Source organism: Sturnira hondurensis, unplaced genomic scaffold (assembly GCF_014824575.4).
Source record: "Sturnira hondurensis isolate 20B ecotype Veracruz unplaced genomic scaffold, ASM1482457v3 Scaffold0002039, whole genome shotgun sequence".
NCBI classification, from domain to species: domain Eukaryota; kingdom Metazoa; phylum Chordata; class Mammalia; order Chiroptera; family Phyllostomidae; genus Sturnira; species Sturnira hondurensis.
This window is the reverse complement of record NW_028074670.1, coordinates 6,822,847-6,838,256: the sequence shown is the minus strand read 5'-3', so window position 1 is coordinate 6,838,256 and position 15,410 is coordinate 6,822,847. Positions and strand designations below refer to the sequence as shown.

At 38.5% G+C, this 15,410-nt stretch overlaps 1 protein-coding gene and 1 pseudogene across 1 annotated transcript in view; one reads left to right on the top strand and one right to left on the bottom strand.

Annotated features, from left to right (window-relative positions):
• The window catches only part of LOC118982521 (catenin alpha-2), a 100,864-nt gene that overhangs the window by 23,614 nt on the left and 61,840 nt on the right, over positions 1-15,410 (top strand). The window contains exons 4-5 of the mRNA XM_037039617.1: positions 1,696-1,847; positions 12,200-12,313. Of these exons, the coding sequence (XP_036895512.1) occupies positions 1,696-1,847; positions 12,200-12,313 (266 nt within the window). The remainder of the gene's footprint in view (positions 1-1,695; positions 1,848-12,199; positions 12,314-15,410) is intronic.
• On the bottom strand, positions 3,001-3,179 carry LOC118982768 (uncharacterized; annotated as a pseudogene).

Genomic DNA, 15,410 nt, shown 5'->3' with positions numbered 1-15,410 from the left:
CTGAAGTGGCCCGAGTTGAATGTGGCAATCATTAGAAATGTATTTTAACTGGATTCATATTTGAGGCAATACAGCTCAGAATCCCCCAAACTCCTCTTATATAAAAGCAGATAAAAAGCCAAAAGGAAAATTTCAAATAGTAGAGAACTAATTTGCTCACGGAGGGAAATTCACCCAATGCATGCTTTGGTTTTGATAATTTCTACTGAAAGAATATTTACTGTTTTCCTCCAATTCGCCTTTAAAAAATAGTTTGACTTTTCCTAGAAAAATACACTTTTCTAGGAATGCTTTATCTTGAATACTCTAACCCTGAGACAGTAAAGTAATTTATCAGAGTTCCTCACACTAGGGATTAAAATGGATGTTAAAATGTCCACAGAGGAACAAAATGAGTATAAAGACGAATCAGGCATGAAAGTTCAGAAACAGAAGGAGATGAATGATGTTTCTATTTTATTGCCCTTGTGAATCAATGAATTGTTCTCTTGGCCTGCTTTTGCCATATGAATTGATGTTATGAGATAACAGCTGAGCAAATTGAATTAAAATTTTTGAGAATCAGTGAATGAGTATCATTTTCTTAAGTGCTCCAGACACTCCATTGAGTTTATTTTCCACCAACTTCCAGTGTATATGTAGGGGTCCTCATTTACAGAGAGAGGTGCCACCACCTTAGAAACGTGTGTATGCACCTTCTTTCACATCAGGATGGTGCTGGTGAAATGGAATGATCAGATTCACCGGTCAGCCCACTAGTCTCTCCATAGGTTTTCTGCTGAAGTCCTTTGGGATTTTCCTCTCTCCTCTGACAATCCTCCTGCAAGCCTCCTGCAAGCCTCCTTCCACAGCCATCCCCCAACCTCCAGCATCTCGAGTCCTGTACTTCAGACACAAGTAAAATTGACTGAATTATTTCATTCACACTTTACTATGAAGTCATGTAGGTTAAGGGCTGTTCCTCACCAGTGATGACTAGCCTCTGAAATTCGTCACATATTTATGGAGGCTTTCTAAAGACCACATGCAATCTGGCACATTTTTATGCATTATCCTACTGAATCCTAAGGAAGAATCATATTATTATATTTTTTAGACAAGGAAACAGGCCTAGAAGTATTAAGAAAACTTGTTCAAGGCTCCATAGCTAGTAACTAGTGGAAGTGGAATTCAACTCCGTTTAGGATAATGTGAAATCTGTGCTTCTACACATTCTGATGTACTTACTACCTTGGGCTAGCTTTAAAAACTCGCTCTGTTAAATACCAAATTTTGGAGTATAAGATGCACCATTTCCCCTCCACAAATTTGGGAGAAATACTAGTTGTTAATGCTGCTGTTAAGTTCGGTTTACATTTACATTGATGAAATATTATGTTATTTATATTATTAAATATTTTACCACACTTTTTGCTTCACAGTTTTTTTTTCCCTATTTTCCTCCTCTAAAACTTAGGCGTATCTTATGGTCCGAAAGACACGGTAAATCACCATTCATGAACTAACAGTTTGCTTTCCCTCTTGCAAGTAAGTAGCACAAAGACCACTGAAGTGGCTTCGAGTCACACTGGACAGGTGCCCACACGGCTCCGTGGAGTTGTTGGGATGCTCAGAGCCTGCCACCCCACCCAAGGGGTGGTGCACCGGAGCATGAGAAAGGTCGCCTAACCCACTGCTTTTCTTTCTTCAATCCAGTGATGCCACGCTTTGCTGAACAAGTAGAAGTAGCCATTGAAGCCCTGAGTGCCAATGTCCCACAGCCCTTTGAGGAGAACGAGTTCATTGATGCATCTCGCCTGGTGTACGACGGTGTTCGGGACATCCGGAAGGCTGTGCTGATGATCAGGGTATGTAAGGCCTCTGTGGCTCAGAGCTCATCAGACCTTCTAGGAGGGACTCCCTGGAACCTATCATTTCATTTTTAATTACTTGGTTTAACTTGGCAAGCTGTTTGGCTCCTTATTTACCCAATCATTGGTAACTTTGTACTAATAAAAGGATGGGTGATCCCAACAAGCCTAGGTTGGCAGTGAATGACCTGAACCATGATGTTTGCCTGAGTGGTTACCTGAATTGATTTCAGTTTAGGGCTGCCCCTGCTTTTCTCCATGTTTCTCTTGGTGACGTTATTTTCCCATTAGGATCATAAAGCCATGGCATGGAGAGAAATGAAGATTACCTAGCTTAATACCATTAATAATGAGAATAGTGATGATAAAGTTGTATATAGCTGCCTTCTCCTTAAATAAATAATTCGGTCACTGTAAATATGGCTATATAACCACTTGGTAAACTTCCCCATCAACTCTCCTACTGTCTTCCCATTCTCAGCCTTCTGCTATCAGGTAGGCGTCAGCCTTCCAAACCGCTGTCCAGGTGATTATATGTGAAGGGGGCCCAGAAAGCAGAAATTTATTTATAAAAAATTGTGTATTTATTCATACACTTTTAAACTTCAGTCACCTTCAAAGTACTCTCCATTTGATGCTTATATAACTATTGAGACATTTTTTTCACTGCTTAGAACAGTTTTTGAGCTTGTAGGTTTTTATGCCTTTTAGTGTTCCTGCCGTTTTTTGTTTCAGCTCGTCCACATCAGTAAAATGTTTCCCTTTGAGGACTCTTTTTATCTGGGAAACAAAAAAAAAATTATTTGGGGTGACATGGGGTGAATAGGCAGGGTAGGACTTGGTGGTCATGCCGTGTTTGGTCAAAAACTGCTGAACACTCCGTGCAGTGTGGGCAGGTGCTTTTATAAATCACCCATCACAAAATGGGAAAATATGTTAAAACAGTCTTCAGAAAAACAAACTCACAGAAGCTAAACACAGCCTCCCTCAATATCGCCAGCTGATACACTGATACACATGTGTTCCTGGAGCGCTCACCTAGTTCGGGAGGCCAGTAGCACAAGGAACCTGACCTCTGGAAGATTAATTATGGGTTTCCGGGTCCTCCCTCATATGGACACATGCTAGAAAATATATAGGCTGGGGCAAAAGTAGGTTTACAGCTGTCTGTATGGAAAATAATAATCAATGCGCAATACAAGAATAAACTGCGTTTTGTGTACTCACGACTGTAAACTTACTTTTGCATTACCTTGTATAATAAAGTAGATTTTAAATTGGTAAGAACAGATACCACACTTGATCTTAGCCAAAAGGCCAAGAAGCCATATAAAGTAGATTTTAAAACTCATTCATTATCACTTGCAACTTGTTTTGTTCGCCCACAATGTGCCATCACTTATGTCTATTATAAAGACACATCACGTACCTCATTCCATTTAACTGCAGCATAATATTCCATCATGAAAAAAGTTCCAAGATGAAACTTTTTTCTCCTTACCTCACCAACAGTTTGGCATAGTAGTTTTAAAACACTTCTTTAGCCACAATTCTTTCTTGAAATAAACTTAAATATGCAAAAACTGAATTGATGAGCATGCTGCTTAATAGAAATATAATGTAAGCCACATTTGCAATTTTAAATTTTCTAATAGATGCATTGCAAAAACCCAAGAAACTGTTGAAATTAATTTTCGTAATATAATTTATTCAGCCAACTGTATCCAAAACTTTATTATTTCAATACGTGACCCTAGCCACATTTGAAGTGCTTAGTAGCTCTAACTTAGTGGACAAGTAGCCCTTGACTCCATCTTCACAGTCAACCTCCACAGCTATCTCTGAAGGTGCTCAGTGAAGGCACAAGGTAGCTGCTATGTGCATTCTCAACAACTTTGTGTCAGGGTGATCACTCAGCATCCAAAAAATGAACATCCTGTCAAACACTGGAAAACAATAGTAACCAAATCATTCATGTTCTGTGTATGGTCCCTCAGCTATTTCATAAAGTGTCTGCAATGTATTGTTCTTTCCCGATAATACATATCCATTCTTTGAGGAGTTCATTTATGGCATTAACTGTCCTTCAAATTTTGGTATTTTTAAAGTCATTAAATGCACCTGTGGTTTGTCCTCTTCCACTATGGTTTCCAGAGGACAGCATGGTGCTTCGAAGGTGGTCTGAGTGGAGTAAAGCATCACCAGAAAGGGTTTCTCCACCCTCTTCCTTGACATCCATGCTTCTCCTAAAACTGCCACCAAATATCTTCACTTGGGAGCACAAGTAACATCATCTTATCTTTTCATTTCTTAAAAAGCTTGCCCACTCTTACATTAAATGTCTCTTAAAAACTCCATGTTTTATTCAGTGTTCACAGCATTGTACTGGTTATGTAAGACACTATTAGGCATACTTAACATGTAGAGTTCAAGTTAGGAATTTGGAGACTCTCAGATGTATTTCCTGTTCTTCTACTTAACACTGTGGGGGGGGGGTGCAGGACACAAATATATAGGCAGATAGGACGGTGACAGAAAATATAGGCAAACTGAAGGAGAAGGGAAGAAAGGATAGTCAGCCTTTTAAGCCTGTAACAAATTAGATCATTTTTTTCATTACGTACTGACATGTAAAATAAAGTAATAGACCATGAGAGTTATGTTTTCAAAGCATTTGGCACTAAATCCCACTTAAACCTTAGGACATATTCCCTCTTTTGCCATTTTTCTGCTTTGTTAGCTTTCACATTTCTGTAACAACCATTCATCTGAGAGGCTGAGGAACTTTATGGCCATCATTCATTTATTTATTCATGATGTGTAAAAAAACATACTTTTTGATGAAATGCTATATCTTTGTTACATGAAGTGTCATTCCTCTATCTCGACACTTCAAGTGATTTGATCAGATGGATTTCACATCACTTAAAACTTAGGAAGAGAGAAATGCACAGTGTGTACAAATTGTTATTTTTAAACTTCTTCTCCATTTAGCACCCGAATGGCTTCATTTTGTACTTAATTTTTTAGTTGCTTTTGAGTATAATGATTAAGTCTATTTAAAAATATTTCATTGCACTAAGTCTGGAAGAAAGTAAGACAAGTGGAGCTATTCCTTTCCCAGAAAACATGGCCGTGGCTTCTCTCCCAAAGTGTCAATTATGTTTTGATTTCTAATTGGTCCCCAAAAATAAATGCGCAAAGGGTCTTGGAGGGTCCATTGTCCCCACCTTGCTTTTCAGTAATCAACATATATTTAATGATGACAAGTTCTCCATAGTGAGGAGCCTGTGTATATGTAAGACACAAAGGGTTAAACAGTTAACACTGGGATTGAAGTCAGTGGCGTAGAAGATGACGATGCTATCTTGGTGTCCGAATACCTGTATTGAACAAACAGTAGTTGGTCCTCATAAGAGTGAGCATGAAAATAATCTATAATGATAGCTATATGCTAAACTTTTGTAATTGGAGCCTGTTAATTTGGTTATATGGGAGAAAACAGGGCCTAAAACAGGGTTCAGGTAAAAGTCCATAGCTTCACTTTCTATTTCCCAAACTGCGCATGAAAGGATCCTGGATCCTGGATCAAGTGCTCCGGGCCACCATCTGGAGTATACAGAACATGTCCTTCCCATATTCCAACCTCACCATTCATGATCCTACTTCTCCCTTGGAAATGTCTACTCTGCCTCTCTTCCAACAGAATGTTTTTTTGTGTGTGTGTGTGTGGGTTTTTTTTTGGTTTATTTGGTTTATTTGGTTTTTTTGGTTTATTTTGGTTTATTTGGTTTATTTGGTTTTTTTTTAGACAAGCCTTGCTGAGGCTTGTCTTTGGTGACCTATCTGCTACGTAAGAATTTTCTGATTACCCCAGCATGGTTGTTTAAAAAATAAATAAGAAAACCTTGCACACCTACATGCATTTGATTCTTATTATTTGCAGCAGTTATTTTCAATAATGGTGCTGTGAACACTAGATTAGAGAATACTGCAACTATGATTTCTCCTGGAAATTCAGAGTTAGGCACCTTTGAGCCTCTGGTCACATTTTTATCAACTGATCAATACACAATATGGTTTTGTGTATGTTTTTGTTTAAAGATACTTTAATATATATTGTAGATTCATTAACATTGAACTCACAGCAAACCGTATTATAATTTATGCCTGAAGGAAGCTTATCTAACAAGTGCATTTCCTCCATAATACGTGTCACAACCTTTGTGCCCTTAGGAACACTAAACAACACTTTAGCACTATGCTTGGAAGCCATTTTAAGTAGATAAACAACCAGCAAAAAGCAAACAAATGCAAGAAATTCGGCACTGAATAAACTGAAAAGAGGATGTGTATTCACAGTATCAGAGCTGAACAGGAAGACAGGACACTGCCATTTGCCCTCAGCAGAGAATTTGCATGTTGAGTGATCACAGTTTTATGCCATAGCGCACATGTCTGTGAATTACAAAAGTACCGGTTTTGGAAATGCATCCAAACTTTGATGAATAAAAAATTTACAAGTGAGTAATCTACAAATAGTGAGGAGCCTGTGTATAGGTAAGACGAAAAGGGTTAAACATTTAACATTGGGATTGAAGTGAGTGGCGTAGAAGATGATGATGCTATCTTGGTGTCCGAGTATCTGTATTGAACAAACAGTAGTTGGTTCTCATAAGAATGAGCATGAAAATAATCTGTGATGATAGCTATATGCTAAACTTTTGTCATTGGAGCCTGTTAATTTGGTTATGTGGGAGAAAACAGGGCCTAAAACAGGGTTCAGGTAAAAGTCCATAGCTTCACTTTCTATTTTCCAAACTGTGCATGAATGGATCCTGGATCATTACAAAATATTTTAAAATAATCCATGAAAACACATAAAAGTCCCTCAGATAGTGTGTGAAATATTAGCTAAAGGTGGTTCACAGTATAAACATCAGACCTGTTCACCCTTTTAGGTGACATCATATATTGTGACCCTGGGTTTCTGGTGGTTGGGGGCAAAGCAAGCTCAGTGGATGTTCAATTGTATACCAAGGTTTAAGAAGTCATACAGTCTGTAACGGGCACTCAGTTGTTAGGTCCAATTAACTTAATCCATTTTTTATTGCTTAATAAACAGCATTGTTAGGATTTGGGGGTTGTTTTGGAGATATTTATATATTTGGTTAGACTAAATTTATCATAAAAAATTACCGAGACATTGAGAGTGCTTGAAGCAATAAAGTTTGGGAACCTAATTTTTTTAACTGATTCTAGAGAGAGGTGAAGGGAGGGAGAAAGAGAGAGAGAGAAACATCAATGTGAGAAAGAAAATCAATCCATTGCCTCTTGTACGCACTCTGACTGGGGACTAAACCCACGACCCAGGCAGGTACCCTGACTGGGAATTGAGCCAACAACCTTTAGGCTTGTGGGACGATGCCCAACCAACTAAGCCACAGCAGCCAGGGCACGTTTGGGAACCTATTTTATCCTAATTCCACTGTTATGTGAACTGTCTTCTCTATCCCTCTGTTCCTTTATCTGAAAATGGGACAAATACTGCTCCAGCTATGAAGCACCAGCATAGGTCTGGCCCTTAGTAGATTCAGAAAAAATACTTTATTTTCTTATCCTGCTGGGGTGAAGTTTATCTTTATGTAATTAATTAATGAAATAGAACTTGTATAATAAGTCAACAATATTATCAAAATTTCAGGGATTGGAGTGAGAGTATTTTTCATAGCTAGAAAATAAAGGGTTGAAGAGACTGTAGAAACAACTTCCGAGGTAAAGTGAATCTGCCTATTACAGATTGTTCTTATTGAGTTAACCCGTAAGTTAACCTAGTTTTGTTTTATTAATTAGAAATATTTTAGTATGTTTTTTTAAAAGCATTATTTCATCTTGGCCATCCATTGATCAAATATTTATTGAACACTTACTACAGACCCCACTATTGAAGGTCCCCTGAATGTAGAGGTGAGGAAAAGCCCTTATCCTCCAAGAACTTACATTCCTTTGGTAGGAAACAGAGAAAAAATATATATATTAAATATTTAAAATATATAAAATATANTATTCTATTTATATATATATATATATATATATATATATATATATATATATACACACACACACACACACACACACACACACACACACACACATACATACATAATGTGCCAGTTCATCTGCCATGGAGAAAACCAAGGCAATGTAAAGGGGACAGCACACAGAATGGGCATGGGCTTTACAAAGGGCGGTCACTAGGTAATGTGGGAGAAGAGATTTGGAAAAGGAGAAAATAAGCCATAAAGGTATAAAGGAAGTGTGTTCCAGGCAGAAGGAAAGGCACATATGCCCTGAGGACCACAGTGAATGAGGTGGGAGACACTGAATGGCTAAATAACATGATCTGACTTAGATTTTGGAGGGACCACCGTGACTATAACTGGTGAGAATACAATGTATATGGCAAGGGCAGGAAAAAAGAGATCAGTTCAGAGGCCTCTATTGCAATACAGGATGGAGATGCCAGTGGCCAGTCAGTCCTGACTGGCAAGATTCTGTTCTGTATTTTCTTTAGGAAATCTTTAATTCTGTTTTCTAGTTTCCAGTGCACTCCAGTGACATGGCACTCTGTTTGGAAATCTTTCTTCATGCATCACCCAAACTTTCCTTTTGTAGCTGCCAATCTACATCCTCATCTTTCTGTTCCCAATGAAACTCGTATATACTAGCACCTTTCCTTTGAATAGTCCTTAATACCCTGGTGAAACAACTCTGAATCCTTTAGCCTTTTTCTCATTTTGCTTCTCTACAGAAGCTGTTGTAGAGGAGATTGGGCATTTGACTGGGGACCAGAGGCAGGTAGAGGGATTCTGTTCTGTAACTTATATGTGGTGTGATCCTGGACAAGTCAGATGAGCTTCTTGGGCCTTCATAATGGCACAAGTACATCCCATAGACTCTCAGGGGGGATAGATTTTAGAGGCCAAATGCTTTAATTATGCCATTTTACAGGTATGCCCCACTCTCACAGTAATCTTCTATTTTTAGATAATAGTAGGACCAGGGAACCAAGTGTAGAACAGAGTGGTTTCTGAATGCTATAGTAAGACCTTCCCTGAGAGAACATAGGGCAGAACTGAGACTTGCCCCTCAATCTCCAGCTCCCAGGACAGTGAATTCACATTTTGTTAATTCAATTGACCCTGTAACACTGTCTAATGATACAAGTCTGGCGATCTCTGGATCCACTTGCAGATACTATTTTCCATGTCCCTTTTAATTTGTAAATGTCTTTGACCAACCAAAAATAACACTCATACTTTAAAAAAATAATAATAAAATAACAGCATGGGTAGGAGACATATTTATATGCAGTTGCCCAACTGCACATGAATATAATTATTTATGGGTTATTGGATGGATTTGCTGCGTAGTGAAGGGCACAAGAAAATATTTTAATTTTATTAAAATAGGCTTGCCTGGTGGTGTTTGTGATGGTTAAAAGCAGAGGCTCTGGAACCTTCAACTTGCTAGGTGGAATACCTTGAAAGATTACTCAGATTTGAGCCTGTTTACACATCTGCAATATGGGGATTAATTAATTAATTAGTAGGTTGCTGTAATAATTAAATCCATTAGCTGAATGCTTGTTCCATAATGATTGCTATTATCATTAGTATTGCTGTCGTTAGGTATATTTTTATTTAACATAATTTTCAGTTACTACTTTAGTTCACTTTTATAATTTACAAAGCATTTTTCTATATGTTTTATTCTAGAATCCTGTGAGGGAGGCAGGACAGGCAGCAGTTATTATCTCCATATTACGAGTGAGGAAACGGGGGCAGAAAAGCTCTCAGTGACTTGCCAAAAACGCACAGCTTACAAGTGCGAGAGTTAGGACAGAAAATTTAGATTCTCTGGGTCCATATCCAGGTTATTACTTTTTCATTTTCAAACTTCATTTTGGTTCCTGAGCTACTGTCACTTGAATAAAAGCTCATAAACATTAGCCTAATGCGTCCAGGTTCCGTCTGTCATTGATTCATCTACTAAATACACAGATCACTGAAATGTTTGGACACAGCACTATCGGCACTGTCATATTCTCCTTCCTTCTGTTGAGTGAAGTTTTCCACTTTATTTTTCTCTCTCCTTTTCAAAAACTGATGATGAAAAGTGTGTGAAATCTTGTCATCACTTCTGTCAGCAGAATTCACCAACTTGCTGCGATTGTTCAGGAGCACTGCCCAGAAAAGAGAGGAATGATCAGAGATGAGTGTCTCTGTCCATAATGAAAAGACACTCTATTACTTGAATCAGGTTTGGCCCACCACGCCCCTGCTTTAGTTAATAAAGCTTGGAAACAAAAAACTTCTTTCTTTCCTCCTTCTTTTAATATTCCTATGAAAGAAAATTGAACACGAGGACATGACTGAGTAAATACAAATACACTGATGGCTAGCGGAGGAAAACAAGAGGGGTTTGCTGAAGCTTGGAAAACAACGAGGCATGCTGGGATTTTGGCATGAAGGACCCCATTTTGTGCCTGTCTGACCAATCTCAAGGATTCATCAATAACCACACCAATTAATTACACTGAGGTGGTCAAAGAAATCAACAGAATAAAAATGATGTTCTTTTGCATGAGGAATGAGCAACTCAGTCATCAGTAATACTTGTGGTCTGTTTCTTCCTTTTGAGAGACAGAGCCCTAGGAGGTGGGGCTACCATGTGCCAAGAGGCAGTTTGTGGATGACATCACCTTAAGGCTAATGCCACTTGAGCTAGGGATCTCACTACTGCCCTGTGTTCCCGTCATGCACTGTCCTGGCCACCTTCTGAGTTCATCCTTTTAGGATTAACAGCAGGATAGTTAAGACTACATGCTTCAAATTGCCAGACTTAGAAGCCTTTAAAAGAGATATTATCTTTCACACTTCAGTTTTGTTGTCTATCAAATGAAGACAATTGTGTCTACATTGTAGGTCTGTTAGTGTATATAAATCACTTAGAGAAAACAGTGATGGTAACATAGAAAGACTTTAATACATGTTACCTGTTATTATTGTCATGAGGGATTTTTAAAATTTCTGGATTCATTTATATCTTTTCTCCAATACTGACTTTACGTATTGTAACAGATTTTATCTAACTCTACTCGCTTTAAAGCTATTCCATACCTTCAGTTCTAGCCCAATTTGTCATGTGAAAAAACCCTGCAGTGACAACAGAACAAAGAGCAGTGTGTTTGGAGTCAGGCACATCTGAGTGTTGGGTCTAGATGCTAGTTCTGTTGTTGGCTAGTTCAGAGACATTTGGGCACATTGATTGACTTCTCAGAGCCTTGGTTTTCTCATCTGATGAGGACTCTCTATCGCTTGAAAAGCAGCCACATCAAAGCAAATCACACATGTAAAATGGGTTTTGTTGGGATTAGGTGTTACGATCAGATAGTTCAACAGCCAGGGACACAGAATGCCAAGATCTTGTGTTGGCACAGACACCGTGGTTCTGCTTGGTCTCCAAACTTATTTTGTTGTGTTGTACTGAGCTAAATGGATACTATGTATGAAAGAATTATTTAATCCTTAGTGGATATACAGTAGTTGTTGATAGCTTCACTATAAAAAAATAAATGTTTGAACCAGTTGATTTTCAAATTCCTAGGTAATAATGATAGCAAACCTTTTTAAAGTGCTTGTCATGTGCCAGACACTTGACATGGAGTACCTAATTTTCACAACAATCATGTAGGTAGCTACTGTTGTCAACCAATTCACAGACTTGGAAACCAAACCTAAGAGAGGGGTTTTCCCATGGTCACATAGGGGGTCATAGTCAGGTGTTCTTACTCTATAGTTGCAACCTGTATATTAAATAGCTTAATGACCACATCAATTATTTCATCAGGTCTAGCCATTGCCCTGGAAATGGTCAATCTTTTGGGGGCTTATTGAGCCTGAAAGAGAGCAAAGGGGCATTATAGAAGAAGCACAGGTTTCACTTGGGTTGTTGATGGTGATTTTCTATCTTAGAATATATTCATATGGGTGGAAATAACACAAATACATTTTTCTTAAATTAAAAAAAATACAGAATTAGACTTTCTACTCCTACAGAAGGGAGTAATACACAAAATGCATTTTTAAAAATATATATAAATTAGGGCAGCTTGATTTTTCTGACTCCATTCCAGCCAAAACCTACCCACATGAGCCCCTGAAGTTAATCCCCTACAAACTCTTTTCTGGGGGATATTTAGCTTTTACAGTGATGAAGTGTATGGATGAGGGTAAAGGTTATCAATGTAAAACATAATGATTTTTCTCTTTCCTCTGTATCTGTAGACTCCAGAAGAACTAGAGGATGATTCTGACTTTGAGCAGGAGGATTATGACGTGCGCAGTAGGACAAGTGTTCAGACGGAGGACGACCAGCTCATCGCCGGACAGAGTGCACGGGTGAGTGGATATCCAGGGCTCCAGTTTGTTGCACAGAGGCTACAAAACCAGAATGATTTGAGGGGATTTCTGATTTCCAAGGAATTGAAACCCAGATTCATGGCTCTGAAATCTGTGCTTTCATCTGGGGTTGTTTATAGTGACTCACATTTTACACAGTAGAAATAACTACCACTTCTTCTGATTGCTTTTAACTCGGTTCTCTCTCTGACACTCAAAAAACAGCAGGCACAACAAAGCAAACACTTATGTGTATATTGGGTTTGTTGAGGATGAGGATTAAGATTAGATGCATCAATCGCCAGGGGATGCAGGATGTCCAGATCTTGCATTGGCACAGACACCATGGTTTTGCTTGAAGTCCCTGAGCTTGTTAACTACACAAAAGGCAAGGACAAATGGAGAATTAGAGCACTATTTTTCACTGACTGGGCTGCCATTGCTTCATAATCTGGCCTAGGTGTCTAAGAAACAAGACTACGTCTTTTGAAATTGGTTCAAGACCATCAGAGTAGAGAGAGAACTTCCTCTCCCCCTCCCCCAATACCTACCTCTGGGCAGAGCTGTAGCCCCAGATCTGTCTGCCACATGACAGAAAAATAATTATAGAGACATATTACAAATATGCCAGTTCAAGGCATGGAGTGAGAAGCAAAATAATATCTCTGTTCTGGCTTTTGAACACCCTTGAACACTGGTGACACTGTCCACCGACACAAGTGTTTCAAAGAGGATCCAGAAATCTGACCAATCAGATTAGCTGTATCATCTTGAGGGTAAAAGCAAGTAGGCAAGGCAGGTGGCAGGAGATGAAATATTTGGGGATTGCAAAGGAGGCTGAGATTCTCCTCCCTTTAAAGCTTCGATTTCCATAGGGTAAAAGCAATCAAATTATAATATAGCTGAGAAGTAGGTATTCCAGATTTCTAAGTTAGTTTTAAGAAAATATAATCAGCCCTGGCTGGTGTAGCTCAGTGGATTAAGCGCGGGCCTGTGAACCAAACAACTTCGGTTCCATTCATAGTCAGGGCACATGCCTGGGTTGCAGGCCAGTTCCCAGCAGGGGACACATAAGAGACAATCATACATGGATATTTCTCTTCCTTTCTCCTTCCCTTCCCCTCTAAAGATAAATAAATAAAACCTTTTAAAAATATATAATCAATAGGAAGCATGAGATTGAGAAAGGTGATGATTAAGATAGGGATTAGGGAATCCCAGAAAGCTGACAGTCATTTAGGATTTGGGAATAACAGTAAGAAATAACCATAGATTAAAATAAGGAGGACTCAAAGAAATTAGGTTTTTTTTTCAGTTTTTATTGCTGTTCAAGTAGAGTTCACCCCACAACTCCCCCCTGCCCCATCCACCCCCACCTTCCATGCTTGATGCTACCCCTTTTTGGCTTTGTCCATGTGTCCCTTACACATGTTCTTTGATAACCCTTCCCCTTTTCCCTCCATATCCCCTCTACTTCTCCTCCGGTTACTGTCAGTTCTTTATTTCAGTGACTCTGGTTACATTTTGCTCGCTTGTTTGTTTTGTTAATTAGGTTCCATTTATAGGTGAGATTACATGATATTTGTCTTTTACCACCTGGCTTATTTCACTTAGCATAATGCTCTCTAGATCCATCTATGCTGTCATGAAGATTAGGAGCTCCTTCTTTCCTTCTGCTGCATAGTATTCCATTGTGTAAATGTACCATAGTTTTTTTTATGTACTCATTCAGCAGAATGAAAAAAGAACCAATGGTATGGGAAAGTATGTTTGCCAATGATACCTTGGACAAGGGTTTGATCTCCAAAATATATAAAGAGCACATATGACTCCATTCCAGGAAGACAAACAACCCATTTAAAAAATGTGCAAAGGACCCGAATAGACATTTCCCCAAGGAGGACATAGAGAGAGTTCAGAGACATGTGAAAGGATACTCAGCATCACTAGCCATCAGAGAGATGCAGATTAATACCACAATAAGACACTACTTCACACCAACCAGAATGGCAATCATTAATAAGTCAGCAAACAACAAATGCTGGTGATGATGTGGAGAAAAGGGAACACTGGTGCACGGTTGGTAGGAGTGCATACTGGTGTAGCCACTCTGGAAAGCACTATGGAATTTCCTCAGAAAACTAAAATGGAATTGTCTTTTGACCCAGCAGTTCCATTGCTGGGATTATACCCTAAGAACCCTGAAACACCAATTCAAAAGAACCTGTACACTCCAATGTTCACAGCAGCACAATTTACAATAGCCATGTGCTGGATGAATATTAGGTCTTTAAATGAGTCATAAAGTCTTTGTGCATAAAACCCACATTCCCTTTTGTGCTATATGTCCTGATAGTCTCATCCAAAAATTAAATAATCCAGAAAATATAGATGGACATTTATATGGGAAAATGTGAGCATAAAAGTCAGAATATTGAAGATACACTAGCTTTGATTTCAGACAGACTTGGTTTTGAACTGTAAACATGCAAGTGAGGACCATGCTTTGTTGCATGTTGCTTAATTTCTCTGATCTTCAGAGCTATCATCTGTCAAATGTGAACAATAGACTTTAAAAATTTTTAGGGTTTTAATTACTTATTTGTAAAATAATGAGGATAATACCTGGCATACATTAAGTTCTCAATGCAGGTGACTGCAAAATGTTATTATTTGGAAGAAAAATCTCTTCTGATCATAGACTGGTGACAGCAGAAAAACACACAACACAGTATGAAACTTCCTACTTTGAGAATTTCTTGTAGACTCTATTTGACTCCACCCAAAATGTTGACTTGGGAAGATCGGTAGCTGAGAGTCTTTTGCGCTTAGTTGGCATAACACTAAAGTAATTCATCAACCAAGTCATTCATCTTCAAAATTAAGGAAAAACCGCATTTTTACATTAATGACAAAGGGCAAGTTTGAGTAATTTATCCAAGCTTTAATCAATTCAAAGTCAATTTGATTGATTGCAACTCAGTATCGATACGGCTCAAGAACCATTATCTTGTTTTCTCAAAGACAAAGGCATACTGTACAACTCTTCTAATCACCATCTTGTCAAAGGGGCATAATTAGTCTCACTCTTTACAAG